This window comes from Lactuca sativa, chromosome 1 (genome assembly GCF_002870075.4).
Source record: "Lactuca sativa cultivar Salinas chromosome 1, Lsat_Salinas_v11, whole genome shotgun sequence".
Taxonomy (NCBI): Eukaryota; Viridiplantae; Streptophyta; class Magnoliopsida; order Asterales; family Asteraceae; genus Lactuca; species Lactuca sativa.
Genome location: NC_056623.2, coordinates 14,254,709 through 14,273,344, shown reverse-complemented (window position 1 = coordinate 14,273,344; position 18,636 = coordinate 14,254,709). Strand labels below are relative to the sequence as shown.

General features: G+C 33.3%; 2 protein-coding genes and 1 long non-coding RNA gene across 5 annotated transcripts; 1 reads left to right on the top strand and 2 right to left on the bottom strand.

The window, feature by feature from the left end:
- Positions 1–7,050: 7,050 nt before the first annotated feature.
- On the top strand, positions 7,051–8,959 carry LOC122196446 (uncharacterized). Its single transcript, XR_006187933.2, has 3 exons — positions 7,051–7,183; positions 7,445–7,561; positions 7,668–8,959. It is a non-coding gene; the product is annotated as an uncharacterized LOC122196446 (long non-coding RNA).
- A 51-nt stretch (positions 8,960–9,010) lies between these two features.
- LOC111916808 (LOB domain-containing protein 27) lies at positions 9,011–9,981 on the bottom strand. Its single transcript, XM_042896116.1, has 2 exons — positions 9,121–9,981; positions 9,011–9,028 (listed from the first exon to the last, which is right to left on the bottom strand). The coding sequence occupies exons 1-2, from the start codon at positions 9,979–9,981 to the stop codon at positions 9,011–9,013; spliced, it is 879 nt and encodes a 292-aa protein (XP_042752050.1).
- Positions 9,982–11,166: 1,185 nt separating this feature from the next.
- Positions 11,167–18,413, bottom strand: LOC111916809 (uncharacterized). Of its 3 annotated transcripts, none has more exons than XM_023912477.3 (13): positions 15,754–18,413; positions 15,546–15,680; positions 15,307–15,471; positions 14,970–15,218; positions 14,629–14,824; positions 13,984–14,097; positions 13,412–13,557; positions 12,876–13,091; positions 12,497–12,775; positions 12,271–12,418; positions 12,045–12,178; positions 11,832–11,918; positions 11,167–11,746 (listed from the first exon to the last, which is right to left on the bottom strand). In XM_023912477.3, the coding sequence occupies exons 1-13, from the start codon at positions 18,154–18,156 to the stop codon at positions 11,660–11,662; spliced, it is 4,359 nt and encodes a 1,452-aa protein (XP_023768245.1). In that variant the 5' UTR covers positions 18,157–18,413; the 3' UTR covers positions 11,167–11,659. The 3 variants fall into 3 exon arrangements, with proteins under 3 accessions (XP_023768245.1, XP_023768247.1, XP_023768246.1); XM_023912479.3 differs by having other exon boundaries at positions 13,984–14,082; XM_023912478.3 differs by having other exon boundaries at positions 15,546–15,674; positions 15,754–18,412.
- Between the last annotated feature and the right edge of the window lie 223 nt (positions 18,414–18,636).

Genomic DNA, 18,636 nt, shown 5'->3' with positions numbered 1-18,636 from the left:
TCGTACACATAAGAAAAGCTTAAATCCGACTTTGTATAAATAATTCGTGCTCCTTCAAAGTTTTATGGTCAAATATACGTCATAAAAAATGAATTGGAAATTGGTTGCTTATTAGCTGAAATGATCATAATCATTTATGATAAACCTGTTGAATAGTATATAATATTTAATTTTGTATCAAATCCTAATAATCAATGTAATGTTACGATGTTAGAAATATAAATAACACCAATTTTGAAAAAAAAAATGTTTACTAGTTATCAAATACATAAGAGAAAATTATAAGAACCGATTATGTGGTTGTTCTCTTACCGCTGGTGTGTTAAATTGGACAATCGTTTTGTCTTTTTATTTGTGTGACATAACAAGACAATTTTTTATGTAACAAAACACAATACGATATGCCGTATAGGAAAGAAGATAGACACAAAATTAGATGGGAGGGAAGGTGTTCAAAGAGATATGTTGTGTTTCTTTTAAATAATAGGAAAACGGTCTAGTTAAAACACGATAAAAGATTACATAAAATATCCATTAGTTATTAACTTCATACTTAAGCATACAAAACACGACAAGCTCATGTTAAAATCATGTCAAATTTTAAACACGAACATGACACAACACGATGTCAAGTTGTTTTTTACACTAGACACAAACATAATACGAATATCAATTCGAATATCAATTTTGTCCTAATTTTGTTCAGCATCATTTCGTGTCGTGGATTGACACCTCTACTTACCATCATTTAGTCTAACACGTCAAAGGAGTTGCAACTCTCATCCCCAAGGCTAGTAGACAGTGTTGTAAAACTCGCCGAGTTGGCCGATTACTCCTCCGAGTACTCACTACTCCCCCCTTGCTGAGGCGAGTTACATAATCCCGAGTACTCCCCTATTGGCCCCTTACTGAATTGAGTAGTTTTGTGAAATTCGGTCAACTCGGTGATTAATATATATAATCTACTTAATGATTTATTATTTAACACACACACATGCGATTATTACTATATATATATATATATATATATATATATATATATATATATATATCTTAAATTTTCAGCAATTATTCACGAAGTGAGACCATTATGTGTTTTTCATTTTTTGTGTATTCACATGTATCTAATTTTGTTATATATTTCAATCAACTTATGATTTTATCTTATGATTTTGACATATATAATTTCCCTAAAAATATTTCTACACGAATTTCCAAATCCGAATACTCCCCGAGTACTCGCTACTCGGTAGTCGGCCGAACAGGTACCGAGTAACGAGTTCTACAACCTTGCTAGTAGAGATGTCATCAAAGTGATTCGTACTCAAACTCAATTGTTATTTGTGTTATTTGTGTGATTATAAGCTTCCATCAACGTCAAAAGCTTTGATTTTGTCAATGGTATTGTTAACAATGTGAAATTAAAGCTTTTGGTAGTGAAGTAAACCTACAAAAGTTGTTGATACCATTTTAAAGATGTTATGACAACATAGAGGGAACTAGCTTCAACAAATGAATTAGACAATAAAACCGAAAACAAGGGGCATGAGATTTATCGATGACCATGTGAGAGCAAAAAATAAAGGCAAGGATCATCTGCCCAATTTATAAAATGTAAACCACGACAACAACATTGCATGGAGGGTGATAAGAAGAAAAAAAAAAGGTCATGGAAAAATTGAAGCATACACCAAGGAGATCTCCCAATAGATTTGAGATTCTTCGTAACACCATGGAGGGGGCTTATTCCAGTGTAGATGTGTATGAAGTCGGCTACTAGCAAAGGACATCTAAGTTGGTATGGTTGAATGCATAGTTGAGGAGAGATTTGACTTATATAATGATCCATGCAGATGAAGTGTGGCTTTAAGTAAGGATGAGTATCGGAACCGGGTACCCACTTTTGGAACCGGAACAGCCTCGGAACTGCCGATTCTGGAACTGGAAATGCCTCAGGTGGTTCCGGTTCCTAAAGTTATGGAACCGCCTTAAGCGGTTCCGGTTCTAATTTTTATTTTTTCGGAACCGCTACCTGTTGGGTACCCGCTTCATTTGGCGAACTCCGGAACCGGCGGCTTCATTATGATGAATGTGGTTGAATATGGATTTCTCATTTTTTTTATGATGGGTCTCAGTTTCTATCTAAAGTTTTGTTTCTTTTTGGTTTCCTTTTGAGCCTTTGTCTTATGGATTTAAGGCTTAGTTCTAGCATTGAAGTTATTTTTTTGGATGAAATTGCAAATACAATGTTTTCAATTGTATGGTGGATCTTTGGGGTCTACTGGATTGCATCAGTTGGGCAAAGCATTAGTACATGACTCGTCTAAGCTTTACCAGTTGGGTTGACATGCTTTTTCTTGTTGTTATATTTGTTAACTGCATATGTTTCTCAACAGACTACTTAATTTAGAGATTAATTACACGACATCTAGAATGCAGGATTTGTGTAGTATTCTTGTTATTTGATGTTGTTTTGTTGTTTTTCACTGGAATGAGTCATTAGTATAGTTGTTTCTTATTACCTTCCATGTATAGTTGTTGTCATGTATGTGGTTGCTGATTAGAGAAGTTCTTATATTTTAACTTGATGTATATTTAGGGAAATTTGGTATTTTATATTGTTTTGAGCTTATATTCTTTCACTTTGATTGGGGATTCAGATTCATTCAATGAGATGCTAATCGTTAGTGAGTTTGGCTTCTTTTATTAGTTAAATAACTTCTTCATCTGTCCACTATCATCATCAATCTGTCACTACCACCGGTTTATCAATAGCATATTCTTTAAGAATACACAAAGCCCTTTTGAAAACTGATTCTTGAAGAATGGAAATCATAAGAACGAAACAAGGGAACTGACTGTTGAATGGAGCTGCAAATTGATCGTGTGTACATCAAGAATTTTTTATGTATTTTTAATTTTTATCATTATTTTATTTTTCATGTATTATTCTTGAATAATGTATTTTATTCTTTCAATAATTTTTTATTTATGCTTCAAGAATGCAGATTATGCATTCTTAGTTCATGTATTGTTCTTCAAGAATGTGAGTTATGTATTTGTAGTTCATGTAATATTTTTCAAGAATATCAGTTATATATTTAATGTAGTTATTTGAATTATTCTTTTATTCTCATAGAATATTATTTTTTTTTAAAATGTCTAATTATTGTCTTGGAAACGTATGATTCTTATAGTCATAATATAATATGATGTGTATTGAATTTTATTTTATTGATTAATATAAATTAGTTGCCTAAAATGTAGGTAATTTTTATTTTTCTCTTTTAATAAAATTTCTTATATGGGATGTATCCTTTAAGATTGACATTCTAAAAAAAAATATTGTCCTTAAAATCATATTCTTTAAGAATGAAAGACAATATATGCTCATCGTAATGTCATATGAACCTGTATTTAAAAAAAATGATGTGACTGTCTATGTTTAATTTTGTAAAATAAGATAAGTATGTATTTAATAAAAACTCCATTAAATTATGCAATAAATAAGTAATCTTCCATTTTAAATATAGCTTAATAGACTAAAATACCTTTATAACTAAATAAATGTAGTTATGTAGTGGATACTATCCCATGTTAATCATATGTACCATCAAATCACACCCATTAAATTTGGTTAATCCAATGGATAAGAAGCAATTATACATTCACACAATATTTGTAGTTCATATTTAATCTTAACTATATATATATATATATATATATATATATATATATATATATATATATATATATATATATATATATATATATATATATACTAGGTTAAAACCCGTGGAACCCACGGGTGCTAATTTTAAATAGAATTAACAAATTGATTATATAAGTAATATATCATTAATTTATAAAAACTTATGAATTGTAATATTGTATTTTTTAATAACTTTGTAATTTGTATGTATTTAATTACTTTTTTTTATGAACTATGTATATCAATAAGAAAAAATAAAGTTAAATATAGTAAGATAATGTAAAATTATAGATGAATGAAAGTTTTTAAATACTTTTTATTTCAACGAACCTCATAAACGTAAGGTAAAAGAAATATTATTTATTTGATATATACATTTATTTACATTAAACATCATTGTTTGCTAACAAAAACTAAACAAAATATATGTGATGATATAATCTTTAAAGGGGTGAAGAAGGTCACAAAGACTCATGATTAATATGTAAAAACACAATAAAGTTATTGTAACAGTTTATACACCACCTGCAATGATGATGTATTAAATTTGTTTCAATTTAAATGAAAATACACACACAATTCATCAAGAAAATAAACATAATACACAATAGAATCGTGATGAACTGATTTTTCTTGAAAATATGTATTCCATTCATATAATAGATTTGTTTCAATATCTTGGTCAAATGCTTAGTTCAAACATCTGTTGTGAATCAATTTGTCTACTTTGAAGCTTTCCTAACCAAGATCCACTAATAATGATAAATAGTTGTGATGGATCTGTTCAATTGCTAATTGTATTTTATTTTGGTAGATGATGAGCCCTGGGAGTTAATGCAACTTATTAAGAGATATCCAGGAAGCATACCAGATGTGGATATGATGTTTTATTGAATGGATAAGAAGGGTGCCAATTTTCGTTATTGCATCTCTCTTGTCTGGTTGCATGCAACAATATCTTGAAAATCGCCTATAAATTCTTGCTACTAAGAAGGCAGCAAGATTGAAAAAAACATATTTATTTTGGTTAAGAGTGAAGATTATTATATTCTTAACCACATTAAAGACATATTGTCAAACTGTTAAAATTTTCAAAATTTTCATATAGAAAAAAAAAACATAACCAACACATTCTAAAAACATAAAGACCAATCCACTTATTTCCAGATTTGACCTTTGACCCCAGCACACACAATACAAGACCCTTCTCACAATCAGATTAACTAAAGGGGTATATATGTCAATATAGCCTTCCAGAAAACAAATCGGATCTACCATTTGCCATTCCAGCCTTCATTGGTGTTGGTGAAGATCTCCCTCTTCCAGATCCAATCATCATATTTCCCAATTTTTCACCTGTTTCACCAATAATTCCTCCACCACTGACTCTTCCTTTTCCCATATATAACCTTCCTCCTGAAATTATTAGTATTTATCAATTATTATCATTTAGTTGAAATATAAATGAATATATTTCAAAAATAAAGAAATAAACTGTTTGCTTGGGTTAATATTGATTTTGATTTTGATTGGTAGTTGGTCTTTTCATTTAACCCATTCATAAGAACATAATATCTCCCTTAAAATATATGAAGCAAAAATTAAAGAATTCATACATCTGCTTGATGTGGAAACTTATAAAGATTTGTATAAATATTGTATATTCACAAGTCAAAAAGAAAAGTAATAAATTGGACAAACTTACCCTTTGGAATGCAGGATCCATGCTTTCAAAAAGATCAACTACAACAGGTGATTCACTACCAGTCACACACATTAGAAATTTCCATAGAATTATTCAGATGAAACAATCATACCTGAAGTCAAAACCAAAATGTATCTTAAGTAATCTGATAAAAATCAAATATATTTAAAGGCACATTTTACATTGGCATGTCACCATTAAGCTTAAATCTAGATTGTTGTTTACACCATTTAAAAATAATAATATTATAAAAAAAATAGTTATTTAAGTTATTTCAAGAAACAATCTTTGATTGGAACCAGAATCTCATTCACAAATATAAGAACTTAAAAGTATGAGTTATACAAAGAGGCTTTTGCTTTATCATCCTAATTTTATACAAGATGTAATGCTCTGAAACTACTCCATCAATGCAAATTTAGGTTTTTTGCATAAGTATAAAAAATTTGAGAACAGAATAATAGAGATGCATGAAAATGGGGATAATAGAATTCTCGTATCATATGCAGAAATCAGAAATCAGAAATGAATGAGTGAAGGCATACATCTAGGTTACATGTTGTAGAAAGAGATAGGATAGTGTACCCAGAGTGATGGCCCGCTCTAAGGCTTGTCTGAAATGAACGAACTGATCGAATCTCCGATGAAACCCATCCTCCTAAAGTTTCGATCTTTCTAAATTGTAATTGCTTCCTACTTCACTTTGACTCCGATTTCATAAATCAATCATAAATCAACCTTTAACAGGGGTTGGATGATTGAACATCTATGGAATTCTTAGCAATTCTTTTAATAACAATATTTAGATGTCATACAATCTAAACAACAATGGAATCATAAATTCCTAAATCATATGAACATGAAGAAACCGAGAGAGAGAGAGAGAGAGAGACCGATGAGCGGCTAGATTAGGGTTTCAAATCGATGAGCGGCTTTCTCCCGATAATGACGAATGAATAAGAGGCACAGAGGGTAGTTTAGGAAAATCACTTAAGGATTTTAGGCGGGATAAATCGATGAGGGGGGCTAATACAATGACACGTGGCATATTGGTACTGTTTTATCAGGATAGGAGATATATATATATATATATATATATATATATATATATATATATATATATATATATATATGAAGTGTGGGAGTTTCACTCACTCATATGCTTGTACACTTTTTTTTATTAATACAATAAATTTACCATGTAAATTAAACCGTTTATAAGAAAATCATTTCTTATATTATAACGGTATAGGTTTTTTTACCAAGACATTATGTTTAAAAAGATATACACTCAATTATAATAATGTACTTATAACCTTTTTTTCTTTTTAGAAGATTATAATTTCTATATCTAATCTAACAAAAATGTTATGTATATAGAAAATATTATTATAACTGGATTAAAATAAAATATTATAAAAAAACAAATTATTGTAAAAAACAATTCAACAAAAATCGTTGTTGTTTTTTAAATATACAGAAAAATTATTATAACCGGATAGATTTTTATATTAAAATATTCTAATAAAAAAATAAACAGAATATGTAAAAATAATTCAACAAATGTTATGTTATCTTTATGTTTAAATTTAACGTAGTTAGCCTAATCTATGGATAGTTTGTTACAAAACCAATTATGGCGGGAGGGAGGCGCCAACGCTTCCTCTCCTTCATACCCATGGCCTCCATAAGTCCGTATCGCCGGCTCCACGAAGCACTCAATCGTGATTTGATTCTGGAACTATCAATCTGCCGGGGAAGACGAGGTTTGCATTCTTACTGCGATTTATGTAAATTTTCTTCAATTTGTTCATTTCCCCTAAATTTATTTTCTTACTACTCCTTCCCTATACTATATGAATCCAGAAATCAGATTCTATACTTTTATTTAGTTTAAGATCTTCAATTTCTCTGCATATGCTTATATTGTAATTTTATTAAGCTTTGGCTTGCTCATGCTTTATATGGATATCCTTTGTTTGAAAGTCATTAAAGTTCTTAAGGACATTTTCCTTGTTCAATTGCAGGTTATTCATATGTGAACAAAAAATTCATCATGCGAGCATATCCATTATTTCCGTTACAAGAATTGCAATGACTGCTTATCGGTGGTTTCTTTTTGGTACCAGCATCCACTCTATAAGGTCATACAAACGCCATTATTGTATTTCTAAAGTTTTATATCATATTTAATATGATATCACATACTTCATTAACTCTTGATGATGATGATGATGATGATGCTTTCAGGAATACGACACTTCCTGCAACTATTACGCTGAATATGTAGCAAGTTATGATGGGCTGACTTGCAGGTATTATAATGACACTATTTTCTATAGAAGTCCATTTATATGTTTTAAATTAGTGGATTAAGTTCATAGTATAACAACATACTTTTTTATTTGTCTCACTTTGGTCTCTAGCCATTTTTTCATTTGACTTGGTGCAAAAAGAATGGCTTAATGTGAAAAGTATGGGAAATGAGGCTTTCCCCATTAAGTTCTACTTTTGCAGATTTGCTTTTTTTTTTCCCTTCCATTTCTCCATGCTTTTCATCAAGCACTTATCTGGACCACATTCCACACTTAAGTAAAAATATTTTTTTGGGTTACTTAAAAGTTTACCTCAATTTTGCCCAGTGTTCATTGATTTGATGCCTTTTGTCTGGTAGATGTAGGTCATCTGTAAATCATCTTACCTTTCCTAAATGAACTGTAAAACTGTCTCTCTTCCTGCAAGTTGAATAGTTAACTTAGGCTAGTTTTATATATGATGCCCAAACTACTGTGAAAATAAAAAGACTTAATCGTTTTTATATTTAAACATACATGAATTTTGGGTCAGATTTTAGTACTACTAATAAGTATTTATCCATCTATTAAGCGTACATGTACTATATATTAGCAAAAATGAAACCAATATTTTGATGCTCAAGGAAAAAAGATAACAAATGAATAGAATAATATTCTGAAAAAACGACTCTCAACTTTGTTCAATGTATGATATACTCCCGAAATAATAAACTAGGAAAAATGTAGAAAAAAAAATGTAGTGAACCACTGCTAATCTATCGCCTTACGATTATATATCTGTCTGGCTATAGCAAAGTAAAAGAAGGCACTCTTTTTAGCTGTGTACTTTTGTTCTCTCAACTCATCTAAGCAATTGCCTGGTATTCTTGACTCATGATTCCTAACTGCAGATTAAATTCAGAAAAAAAAAAAAAAGTTAAATTTAGTTGTCAAGAATGTTTAACCTCATTAGGTCCCATTTGTTACACAGGACATAACATAACAAATTTTACTGCAGTTGTCATTTAACATGCATTAGACCGGGACTCTGATTGATGTCAGTAGGACAAATATTGAAGTTTTTTATTCCATCCAAAAAGGTGGGACGGAATTTTTTTATCTCTTGAATGTGAGAAAGACAAGAATACCCTCCTCATTTTCATCAGAGTAAATAGTCCTATAGAAGGTTTTTTCTGTCCTGTGTAACAACGCAGTTTTAATGGACAAGACTTATTTACTTGGAGTTCAGCACTTCTTAAGTTATTCCCTGCAACATGCTTAACAGACTGTGTGGTTTCTTTAGGCGATGATTCCGGACTGTAAATAATTTAAAAAAATAATAGTAATTAGAAAATGAAAACGCACATATAAAAAATTCGTTATTAATTAGTACTGAAAAGGGTGTATACTATATACCTTGAGTCATTAGCCTCCTTAGAATCCATATACGATTGAGTGTCATCGATAGTATCAAAAAACGGATAGATTTCATCATAGTCATGAGTCACTTCATCTTGAATAGTCAACTGCTGTGTGCTATTAACCAATTCAGACTGCAACGTAGACACTACACCTTTTCCACCATCATCATTCTTATTCTCATTCTCATTACAATACGTTTGTTGACCCCAAACAAAATTCATATTCTCCTTCAAATCCATATGAATCCCAGAATTATTATTATACCCATCATGCCCATTTCCGTTTCCACTATACGGAATCGGTAACCCCGATGTCAGAACAAATGGTTGTTGTTGCGGTTGCTGGTGGCTATCATCACCACCAACACCTTCGTGTTGAAAAAGGGTAAGTGCCGCCGTGGTTGCGGCGGCACTGCCCGGTTGTTCGACTCCCATTCCGAGTTGCAACCGTTGCGACTCGGGGGAGTCGAGAGGCGACAACACGATCTCATGTTGTGGTCTCTGGTTTTTATAAAACTCGAGCTGCGATAAAACAGCGTATAGCTCTTTCTCGGCCTGGCGAATTTGAATCTGAAGCTGAATGACGATCCCGTAACAACCGTGAACGGGGAAGCGGTCGCGCATGTTGGCTTGGTAGATCATGGAACGCATGGCTTCGGTTTTTTGAGAAGGGTCGATTTGATCGAGGACTTTAAGGATGTTTTTGACACCGAATAGTTTGTGTGCGTTTTTGAAGATCTCGGTGTGTTCAGGGCGGAAGTGGGGGGCAAGTGGGCACTCAGGGGTGCATCTTTTTCGTTGGTATTTGCAGGCAGCGCATGCTTGGGTGGTGCCGCCTTTGAGGGTCATAGCCGGGAGCCAAATTTGGGTAAGAAATGGTGAAAAAAGCAAGGAAGTGAGAATTGGAAGGAGTCCTGATGTATTGTTTGTATGCATGAGAGGATTTGGTGGAGTTAATGAGACCAAGTAAAAAACGAAGAATGCGAATTAAGTGGGAGTTTGTTTGTTTGCTTTGCATGTGGAGTTTTCAATTTTGACATGTGGTCAGACTCACTTCACTGTGGGTCTTGGAGATTTAAAAATTTGAATATATAATACTCTCTTATATAAAAATTTGCAAACATATTTCACTTTCTTCTTAATTTACGGCTTCCATTGAAATAGCATAGTTTAACGTCTTAAATTTTGGAGATTTGTAGTAGATATTATATTCGAATTTCGAAGAGTGACTAAAAATATATTTGGGTGGGGTGGGGTAATTGTAAGAGAGATTAATTTGATTGAGATAAGATAAATCATTATAAATATTATTTAAGTTTTATATGATCAAGTAAGCATACATGGCAAGAATGTTTTTTTTTTCAATTTTTAAAATATTATTTACCTTTATATGATTAAGTAAGCATACATTTTTTTAACTTATAGGGTGTTGAATCTCTAATAAGCTAGTAATTTGTCTTAACAAACCTAGCCAAACACCCTCTGAGAAATCAACAGTAGAATCACTTTTAACTTTTTAAACTTTAACCATAATTTTTGTTGTTGCAAACTACAAAAGTTAGGAAAAAAAAACATCTTAAACAGAAAAAGAAATACAATTAATTTGAGATGAACAGATGAAGTTTTGTTGCTTTATTTCTAGTTGAATGAAAGATTTTTTTAGGCTTGATATATAAAAAGAGTTAAGAGAAAGGATCAGATAAAATAGGTCCCACTTCAAATTGATGTTGGTCTAATGGAGATTGTTTTTTTACTTGAGAGATCTTAAAATCAAGATTGGGATTTTAAGAATCATACATCCAACTATAAACGCATTGTGTTCCACAACCAACGACAGCATTCTTGAACTACAAAACCTAAATCTTGACATCCATCTTTATCATCGATGAAATGCTACTGCATGTAACATGCTAGGTGTATAAGCTTCTAAAACGAACCATATCAAAGAGTTTTGCCAATTTCCAACTTATTTGGTTTGTTTTACAAGAACTGAAATCAGATATCTAAGTCTAACATAAAAAAAAAAATTGTAAATAACAGAATAATGGCAAAGAAGAGCACACGGGCTTTCTTCACTTAATTATTATTTTTTAATCACAAGTCCTATATTACAAGAGTTGAAATGTGAATACATGTTGGGTAACCCCAAACCCGAGTTTTCATCATCTTATCAAAAAGTATGATCGATCTATACAGTAGCTCTTTCAAAATTGTAAAAAGTAGAGAGTCTATGGCACATATTCATAACTATTGCTTAGCCACTTACATTGATCCATCTTAGTACAATTTACATTTTCTTGTTTTCCAAATTCCAGATCAAAACTTTGCTGGGAAGGCCAATTTCAATTTCTCCTACAAAATTTCTTTATACTAATACATATAACATCATCTCTCTTTCCTGTCATGTTTTTTTATGTATGTATCCGTTGGTTTGCTAAAATGCACATACATTGATTGTGTTTCTGTAACTCCACATATCCATCTATCACCATCAAAAAAATGTAATAATGTCTGAATGGTTTGCTATTTAGTGTACAGCTTCATAGAAAAGAACCTGGGGTTGCAGATGTCCTTTTTCACACATTGTAAGGACATCTTCCCACCTTCCAATCACCTACAAAATTACACATTATTACTTTACTTTACTACACAAGAAAAATAAATAAAAAAAATTCCAGAGAGAACAAATAAATAAATACCTTGACTGTGTTGTCATCATACATCATCCACTGTTGATGATCGTGACTGTAGGCAAAGCAATGGTAGTGCTGCCCGTAATAACACACCTAAAACATAATAGTTTAACAAACTTAACAAGTAAAATATATATATATATATATATATATATATATATATTATTTTTAAAAATATATATATATATATATATATTATATTTAATGAGCGTAATTTACCACTGAAACTAGACAATGCCTGTTCATGGGATCAAGGCCACGATAAAGAACACTGATATCAATTTCAGTAGCTAGGGTTGCCAATGTGGCCTTTATATCTTCAACACTTTCACAAGTATTCTGCCATCCAAGCACTACAAAAACAAAACCTTAGTTAGAAAAAAAATATGTATATATGGTTTGACTTTGAGTTTGACCATCTGATGACTCATCATCCATCACCTACCTGTTGTGAAAACATGAGGTGGAGTAGAAAGAATATGATGAATATAGTTAAGCTTCCCACATCCAGCATCCTCAGGATCACAAGCTAACTGATGATTCATCTCAACAAGGTTTAACAGCTCATCAAATGAGCTCTCTGGACACATAACCTGAATTCACAACAGAAACTTGATAATCATTAATTAAAGGAAAATTGAAATTAAGGAGATGGATAGAAGCAGGCATGCCTTCATAGTCCTGAGGGCATTGGCATTGATTTGGTGAAAGAAAGTGGTGTATTTCATACGTCTAGATTCCAACCCACAATTGTAGCAATTCATCTGTTCAAAAATGTCCATTCCAAAAAGAGAATGTGCTGTACACCCACTGTTTGCACATTCCCAACCACCTGCCACATTGCCATTGCTTTCCACTTGTTTAATAATATCAGAATCACCAGATATAAATGACTCGTGAAGGCAATGAAATATCACTCCCAATACTTCAGAAGCATCGTTCATTTGAGCCTGTCATATCATAATCATATGCAGAAATTTAATTGGTTGTGTAGTTTATTTTATTAACAATAAGTTTTATTTTTATGCATATATGAATATCAGAATATACCTCCTGAAAGAAACTACTGTCTGGATACAAATTGCTCAGAGCAATCCTCAGAGAAGTAGGAGCAACAGATTCACCTCTTGTCTCCATTGAAGCCGTATTCAAAGCTATAAAAATCTCATACAAAGCACAAGTCACACATGGATCGCCAACATGGCGATGAGCTGATGTGGACCTCCTCAAAAACTCTTCCCTGAACCTTCTCAAATGCCATAACGACTGCAGTTTAAATTGAAGGAGAAAAAGGTTCATTCCCTTGACAAAATTAAAAACACCCAAATGCAAGATATAACAACATATTTGTGCTGTGTATTATGGAATCAAACTCCCATTTACGTATCTTTTATTAGTACATCATTATACTTCCAATTGTTTTCTTATTATGCATTGTACTTTGAAAGATCTATCTGATTTTTTTTTTTTTGTGGATTTTTCAAAATAGAATGCTGCCTATTATAATAAACAAATCAATGAAAGTATGTTGCAGTTAATGTTAACCCAATTAAATAGGAAAGTAAACCAAGTCCTCACATACCAACCTGAATAATGACATTTAAAAAGCAGTTGTATTCACCAGCTTCATTCTTCAGGCCTGTACCATATACATCGCTTGCATTTGCATTTGCCTTTGCCTTTGCCTTGTCAGAGAATACTTCTATAGATGTAACACGAGAGCCTTCCCCTTCTATAAACACATGTTAAGTTAAGGCATAAGAAAGATGTAACATATTTTTCAGATTATATGCAAGTAAGAGCAACATACTTTCATTGATTTGTTCATTTCTTCCTGTTACAGCATTTTACTTTCAAAAATCTACCCAATTATAGCAATTTAATTGAAACAGAAAGCAATTTCCACTCATATAATTGGCTAGATTTTTCAAAACTGCAGTGTCTTAATAAGAAAAAATATATATATTCAAAGCATTATGCTGAAAAAATAATTTAAAAAAAAAAAAGTGAAAGTAGGATGCTGTAATACACAACAAATGACAGTAAGCTGCTATGTCTTGCAATTATTGAGAATGCTATGGGTAAATCACTTAAAAATAATCAAAATAACATGATAATCATAGATTCTTCTAGTAGAGATAAGGCAAAAAAAAAATACCAAGGCTTTGGCGTACAGCTTTTAAAAGATCAGCTTGGAATCTTTCTTCATCATCCTCTTCTGCTTGCAACTGCCTCAATGTCTTTGTTCCAGTTTCTCCTGAATAAGAACTATCTGTTGTTCAGGCAAAATGAACTCCATTTGATGAGATCATTTCTTCACATAATAAGTTGCAGTAGATAGTAGTAGATTAAATTTTTAATGATAAAATGTATAAAAATTTTAAAAACCCTACTCTGTGCTAACTCAGGGTTAGCTAAGCAACACTAAATTATAAACAGCAACATACTTTCATTTATATGTATATTATATCATCCTACATTCATTTCTTTCTATTAAAGCATTTACTTTCAATGTTTTTTTTATTAATCAAGGCATTGTACTTTGAAAAATCTACAAAGTATAGCATTGTACTTTCTTTCTTATTAGGACATTTTAATTTGAATATTCTTCCCTCATATAGCAGTGAAACTTGATTTGTATTTAGATGACATTGATATAGTTCCATAGATTTTTCAAAATATAATGCTATAATAGGAAGAAATGAAAGTAGAAAGTACATGGCTATTATTATGCTAAGTAAACCGAGAAAGTTGAAGCTTTGAGACAAGAACAATGGGTGTTAAATTAACAAGAGACACTTACTGTTATCATCTTCAACACCCTTTATGAGCAGAATTTGTCCAACTTCAACATTTTCCTTCTCCAACAACACAGGTTGCTGCTTCCCATCAATTAATTTGGTGGCATTTTTTTGGCGCCTACTTTTTCTTCCTGTTTTCTGATCGAAAAGCAAAACAGCATCTTCTGCAATCCCTTCATTATTCTGTTTCAGTGGTTCCTAGAAGAAAAGGTATGTAATTGTAAGTCACCTATTAAAGCAAAATTTTATTATCCTTGAGCATTCACATGCAATTATCACAACTCATAGTTGCATCTAACATGAGAAAAAGGCAACAATAACATGCACCCACTTCAATACTCACCTGCCTTGAAGATCTTAATTCATTGTCTGCATGATTATTTTTAAGTTGCTCTGCAAGATGCTTTTGTTTTGCCTCATTCTCAATCCGTCTTTGGTATTCCAAAGTTTCTTCAAGCTTTCTTTCCTCAGCTTCAAGCTCAATTTTTCTACGCATTGCTTCATCTTTCAGTTGGTTAAAAGCATCTTCATTTTCATCAACAGTTTCTGCATTCTCATGGGCTAAAATATGTACCTCACTATTGTTTATAGCCTGCACACATAACAGGATTATTAGCAAGCATTCCAATCCATTGTCTTATAGAACATTAGAACATAAGTAACACTCATTTGTTTCAAACCTTAGAATCCTTTATTTTTCTATAATCCCTGTTCTTTTTTTTATCTTTTAGCTTATCATTACCAGCCCCCTTTTTAGAATCTAGAGCAAGTTCTGCTAGAAAAGCTTCTCTTGCAGCATCCGACTTCTCTGTGGCATCTTTCTCTGCCAAATCTTCTAGGAGTGCCTAAAGAAAAGGGGAAAATAAGATCTCATGCATAGACATGGTAACAGTCAATAGAAACTCATAAATACACGAACCCGCAAGAAAGACTTTACTAGAGGCACAACTATGAGTCCAAAATCATGGACAGATGCAGGACTGAGCTTAGATTCCAACTGCTGCATTCCAGTTACAGTTCGCATGATTCTTGCATCAATTTTGCTGAGCTGTATCTTCAAAAAAGTAAGATGAAGTATAGATACTACACATAAATATAAAATATACATCTCCATAAATCAAACTAACCTCAATCGACAACTGTTCTTTCTGCTTCTGGATTGCAACTTCTATACAAGAATCCACTTGATGCAGATAGTCATCTTCACCAGATTCCAAGTCACATAGATGAGCATTCACAAACCCAAACTGGTTAACATTCAAAGATTCAGCTTCTTTTAAAACATTTGCCAAGGCATCCACCTCAAATTTGTTGACAGGTGGCATGGCATCATCGCAGCTCACCATAAGATCTTCATGTCGCTTCCTCAAAACAAATTCATAACTTTGTCGTGTAGATTCTGTAGAGTATTCCCTTTTCTTACCTTCTTCTAGACAGAGATCTTCCACTTGCTGCAAAGCTTCTTCATAGCTTGTATGCTCTAACTTTCTTTCACATAACGCATGAAGATGATTAAATTCCTTTTCAAGCATCTGTAGAGTCTCCATTCCTTGATGCACCCTCTCCTCTCTAGACTGCGTCCAGAATGTCAACTGTTCCCCACTTGTGGGACCCGAAAATATCCATGACAATAAAGAATCATCATCATATACCAACCCATTTTCAGAGCCAACACTATTAAGAAGACACGGCTCTAACAAGAGACATGACCTATCTTCATTGAATACTATCTTTTCAGTCATTTCAATCACACGGGTGGACCTATTCAAGTCTTCCAGAAGATTACCTTTCTCTGAATACCTACTTAGTCCACAAGAATGAGATATCTCTTGCAAGAATTTGAGCACTTTCCTAAGTTCGGTTGCTCCCAGAAAGCATATGCAAATGGGTGATTGATCCACACCGCAATTAAGGAGCCGAGAATGTAGCTCATCCACTGCAAACTGTATAACCTTAGTAAGATGACTAGCTGCAAGGTATTTATGTTTAATAAGCAACTGGAATGACGAATGAATTTTTTCAAGTAGCTTTGTCCGCTCAATGTCTTCAGCAAGTGGCCAGCTGTCAGGATGGAAATATGGTCTGTCATCAAAGCTAGCAGCTAATGAACCTGATTGCATTTCGACCATATTGATCGCAGCATTGACATCAAGTGCTTTCCAAGGGAATGTTAGAAGCATTTCAGTCCACTCATTGTCTACACTTGGAGGCAACATTTCCTGCAAATTGGGCAATAAGCTACCCATGTGCTCACTTATAACATGCTGCATGTGCAGTTCAGGATCTGGAAATTTCTCATTGCATCTGCAGCACATCCAAAATTTCCAACTATTATTAGCTTCCCCGAAGGACAAAGCTTCCGAAACGACTTCATAAGCCAATCCATCTTTTAGTGATCTAAAATGGGCCTTAAGATCTGATACACTAATCTTGAACAAGTCTTTCTTTGAATTCAAGTTCATGGACTTCCAAAAAGGATGAACACAATCCTTTCTCTCAGCAGATGTTGCATTCTTTTTCACCTTCGCACTCTTCCTCCGTTCACCCACACGTTGGCTAGATCCAGAAGAAAGTTCTGAACTCTTATCTCCATCAGTTTGGGATTGGGATGACTCTAACTTCTGTTGCAACAGCCTTGCTGCAGCCACTTTTACTTCAATCTCTTTCTTGCGTTCTTCGTCTGTCTTATTTGCTTTCTTAATTTCATTTGGCCTTCTGGCTTGCACTAACCTTACATCCATGGGGTCATCCGGAACTCTCCTAAGAGGAATGAGCCTAAACTTTTCCTCCCCATTTCCTAGATTCTTCATCCAAGACGAAATTGAAGCAATGTTGGACTTCTGAACCAATGACCGGAGTTCATTCTGTACATGCCCAATCCTTGCATCAGCAGACAAGATCTTCTGCTGGCTCTCATCCTGTAAACTCTCCTTTCCTGGATCTACAGGATTCTCAACAGCCAAAGCACGCTCACACTCCTGCACCACCTCTTCATAATCCTTCCCTTCATTAGCTGATTCATACAACAAATTTGCATAAAAATGTGCAAACTCAATTGAACTTGGTGACAACATCACTGCCTTTTTAGCCGAATCAATTGCATTCTTCAAATGCCGCTGCTTTGCATTGGGATCATCAATAATGGAAGCAACCTTAACACAGATGGTTCCTTGCACCCTGTGAATCAGCGCCAACTGATTCGAACTCTCATGTTTTCCACACATCTCCTTCATCAAGCGTAGGGCTTTTTTATGGTTCCCTCGTCTGAGTGCAGTTAAGGCTTTCTCACACTCGACTTTCACAGTAGAGTAACTATCCGATTCAATCGCTAAAGGAACATCAGTTTTTCGTTGTACTATTTGAACAGTCGACGAATGCACACCTAAATTATGTTCCGTAGAGAGTGAACTAGCCTCAACACCATCGCTGCTGTCGTTACCGATTGGAAACGACGGCGGGGCTGGAGGAGTATTAACAGCAGCTGTCCCCGCTTTGGAGCGAGTGGCAACGTTCCGCTTCTTATGCCCCATGTATATACGTGTAGATACGTATATAGCAGTTCAATTCAAAGAAAATCCCACCCCTAGTTTCATATCCATAGAGGCATATAGATAGGATACAGATATGGAGAGAGAAAGATGGACTTACTTCAAATGAGCTAGAAAAAAACGGCAAGAGTTCGAGTTCAAATCTCGAGGTTTCCAGCGACGGTGGTGGTTGGTGGTGTTGCAGCTCACCGTTCGGCGTCTTGGGTATGAAGAGACGGATTCGCATTTTCTCTCTCTTTTATATATCAATCACTCTGTATAAAATTTCCCCTTTGAACTGTAGACCAATTTCTCGATTTGACGCCTCGAGATTTATGTTTTGTCAATTTACCGCCCTGTACTTATAATAATCTATCAATCACACTATTAATCAATTATATGCGTAAAAATGGTCCAACTGATGCTCATTCGTCAGATTCTGGCAAAAGATTATGACATGGCATCATACTTTTTATGATCGTA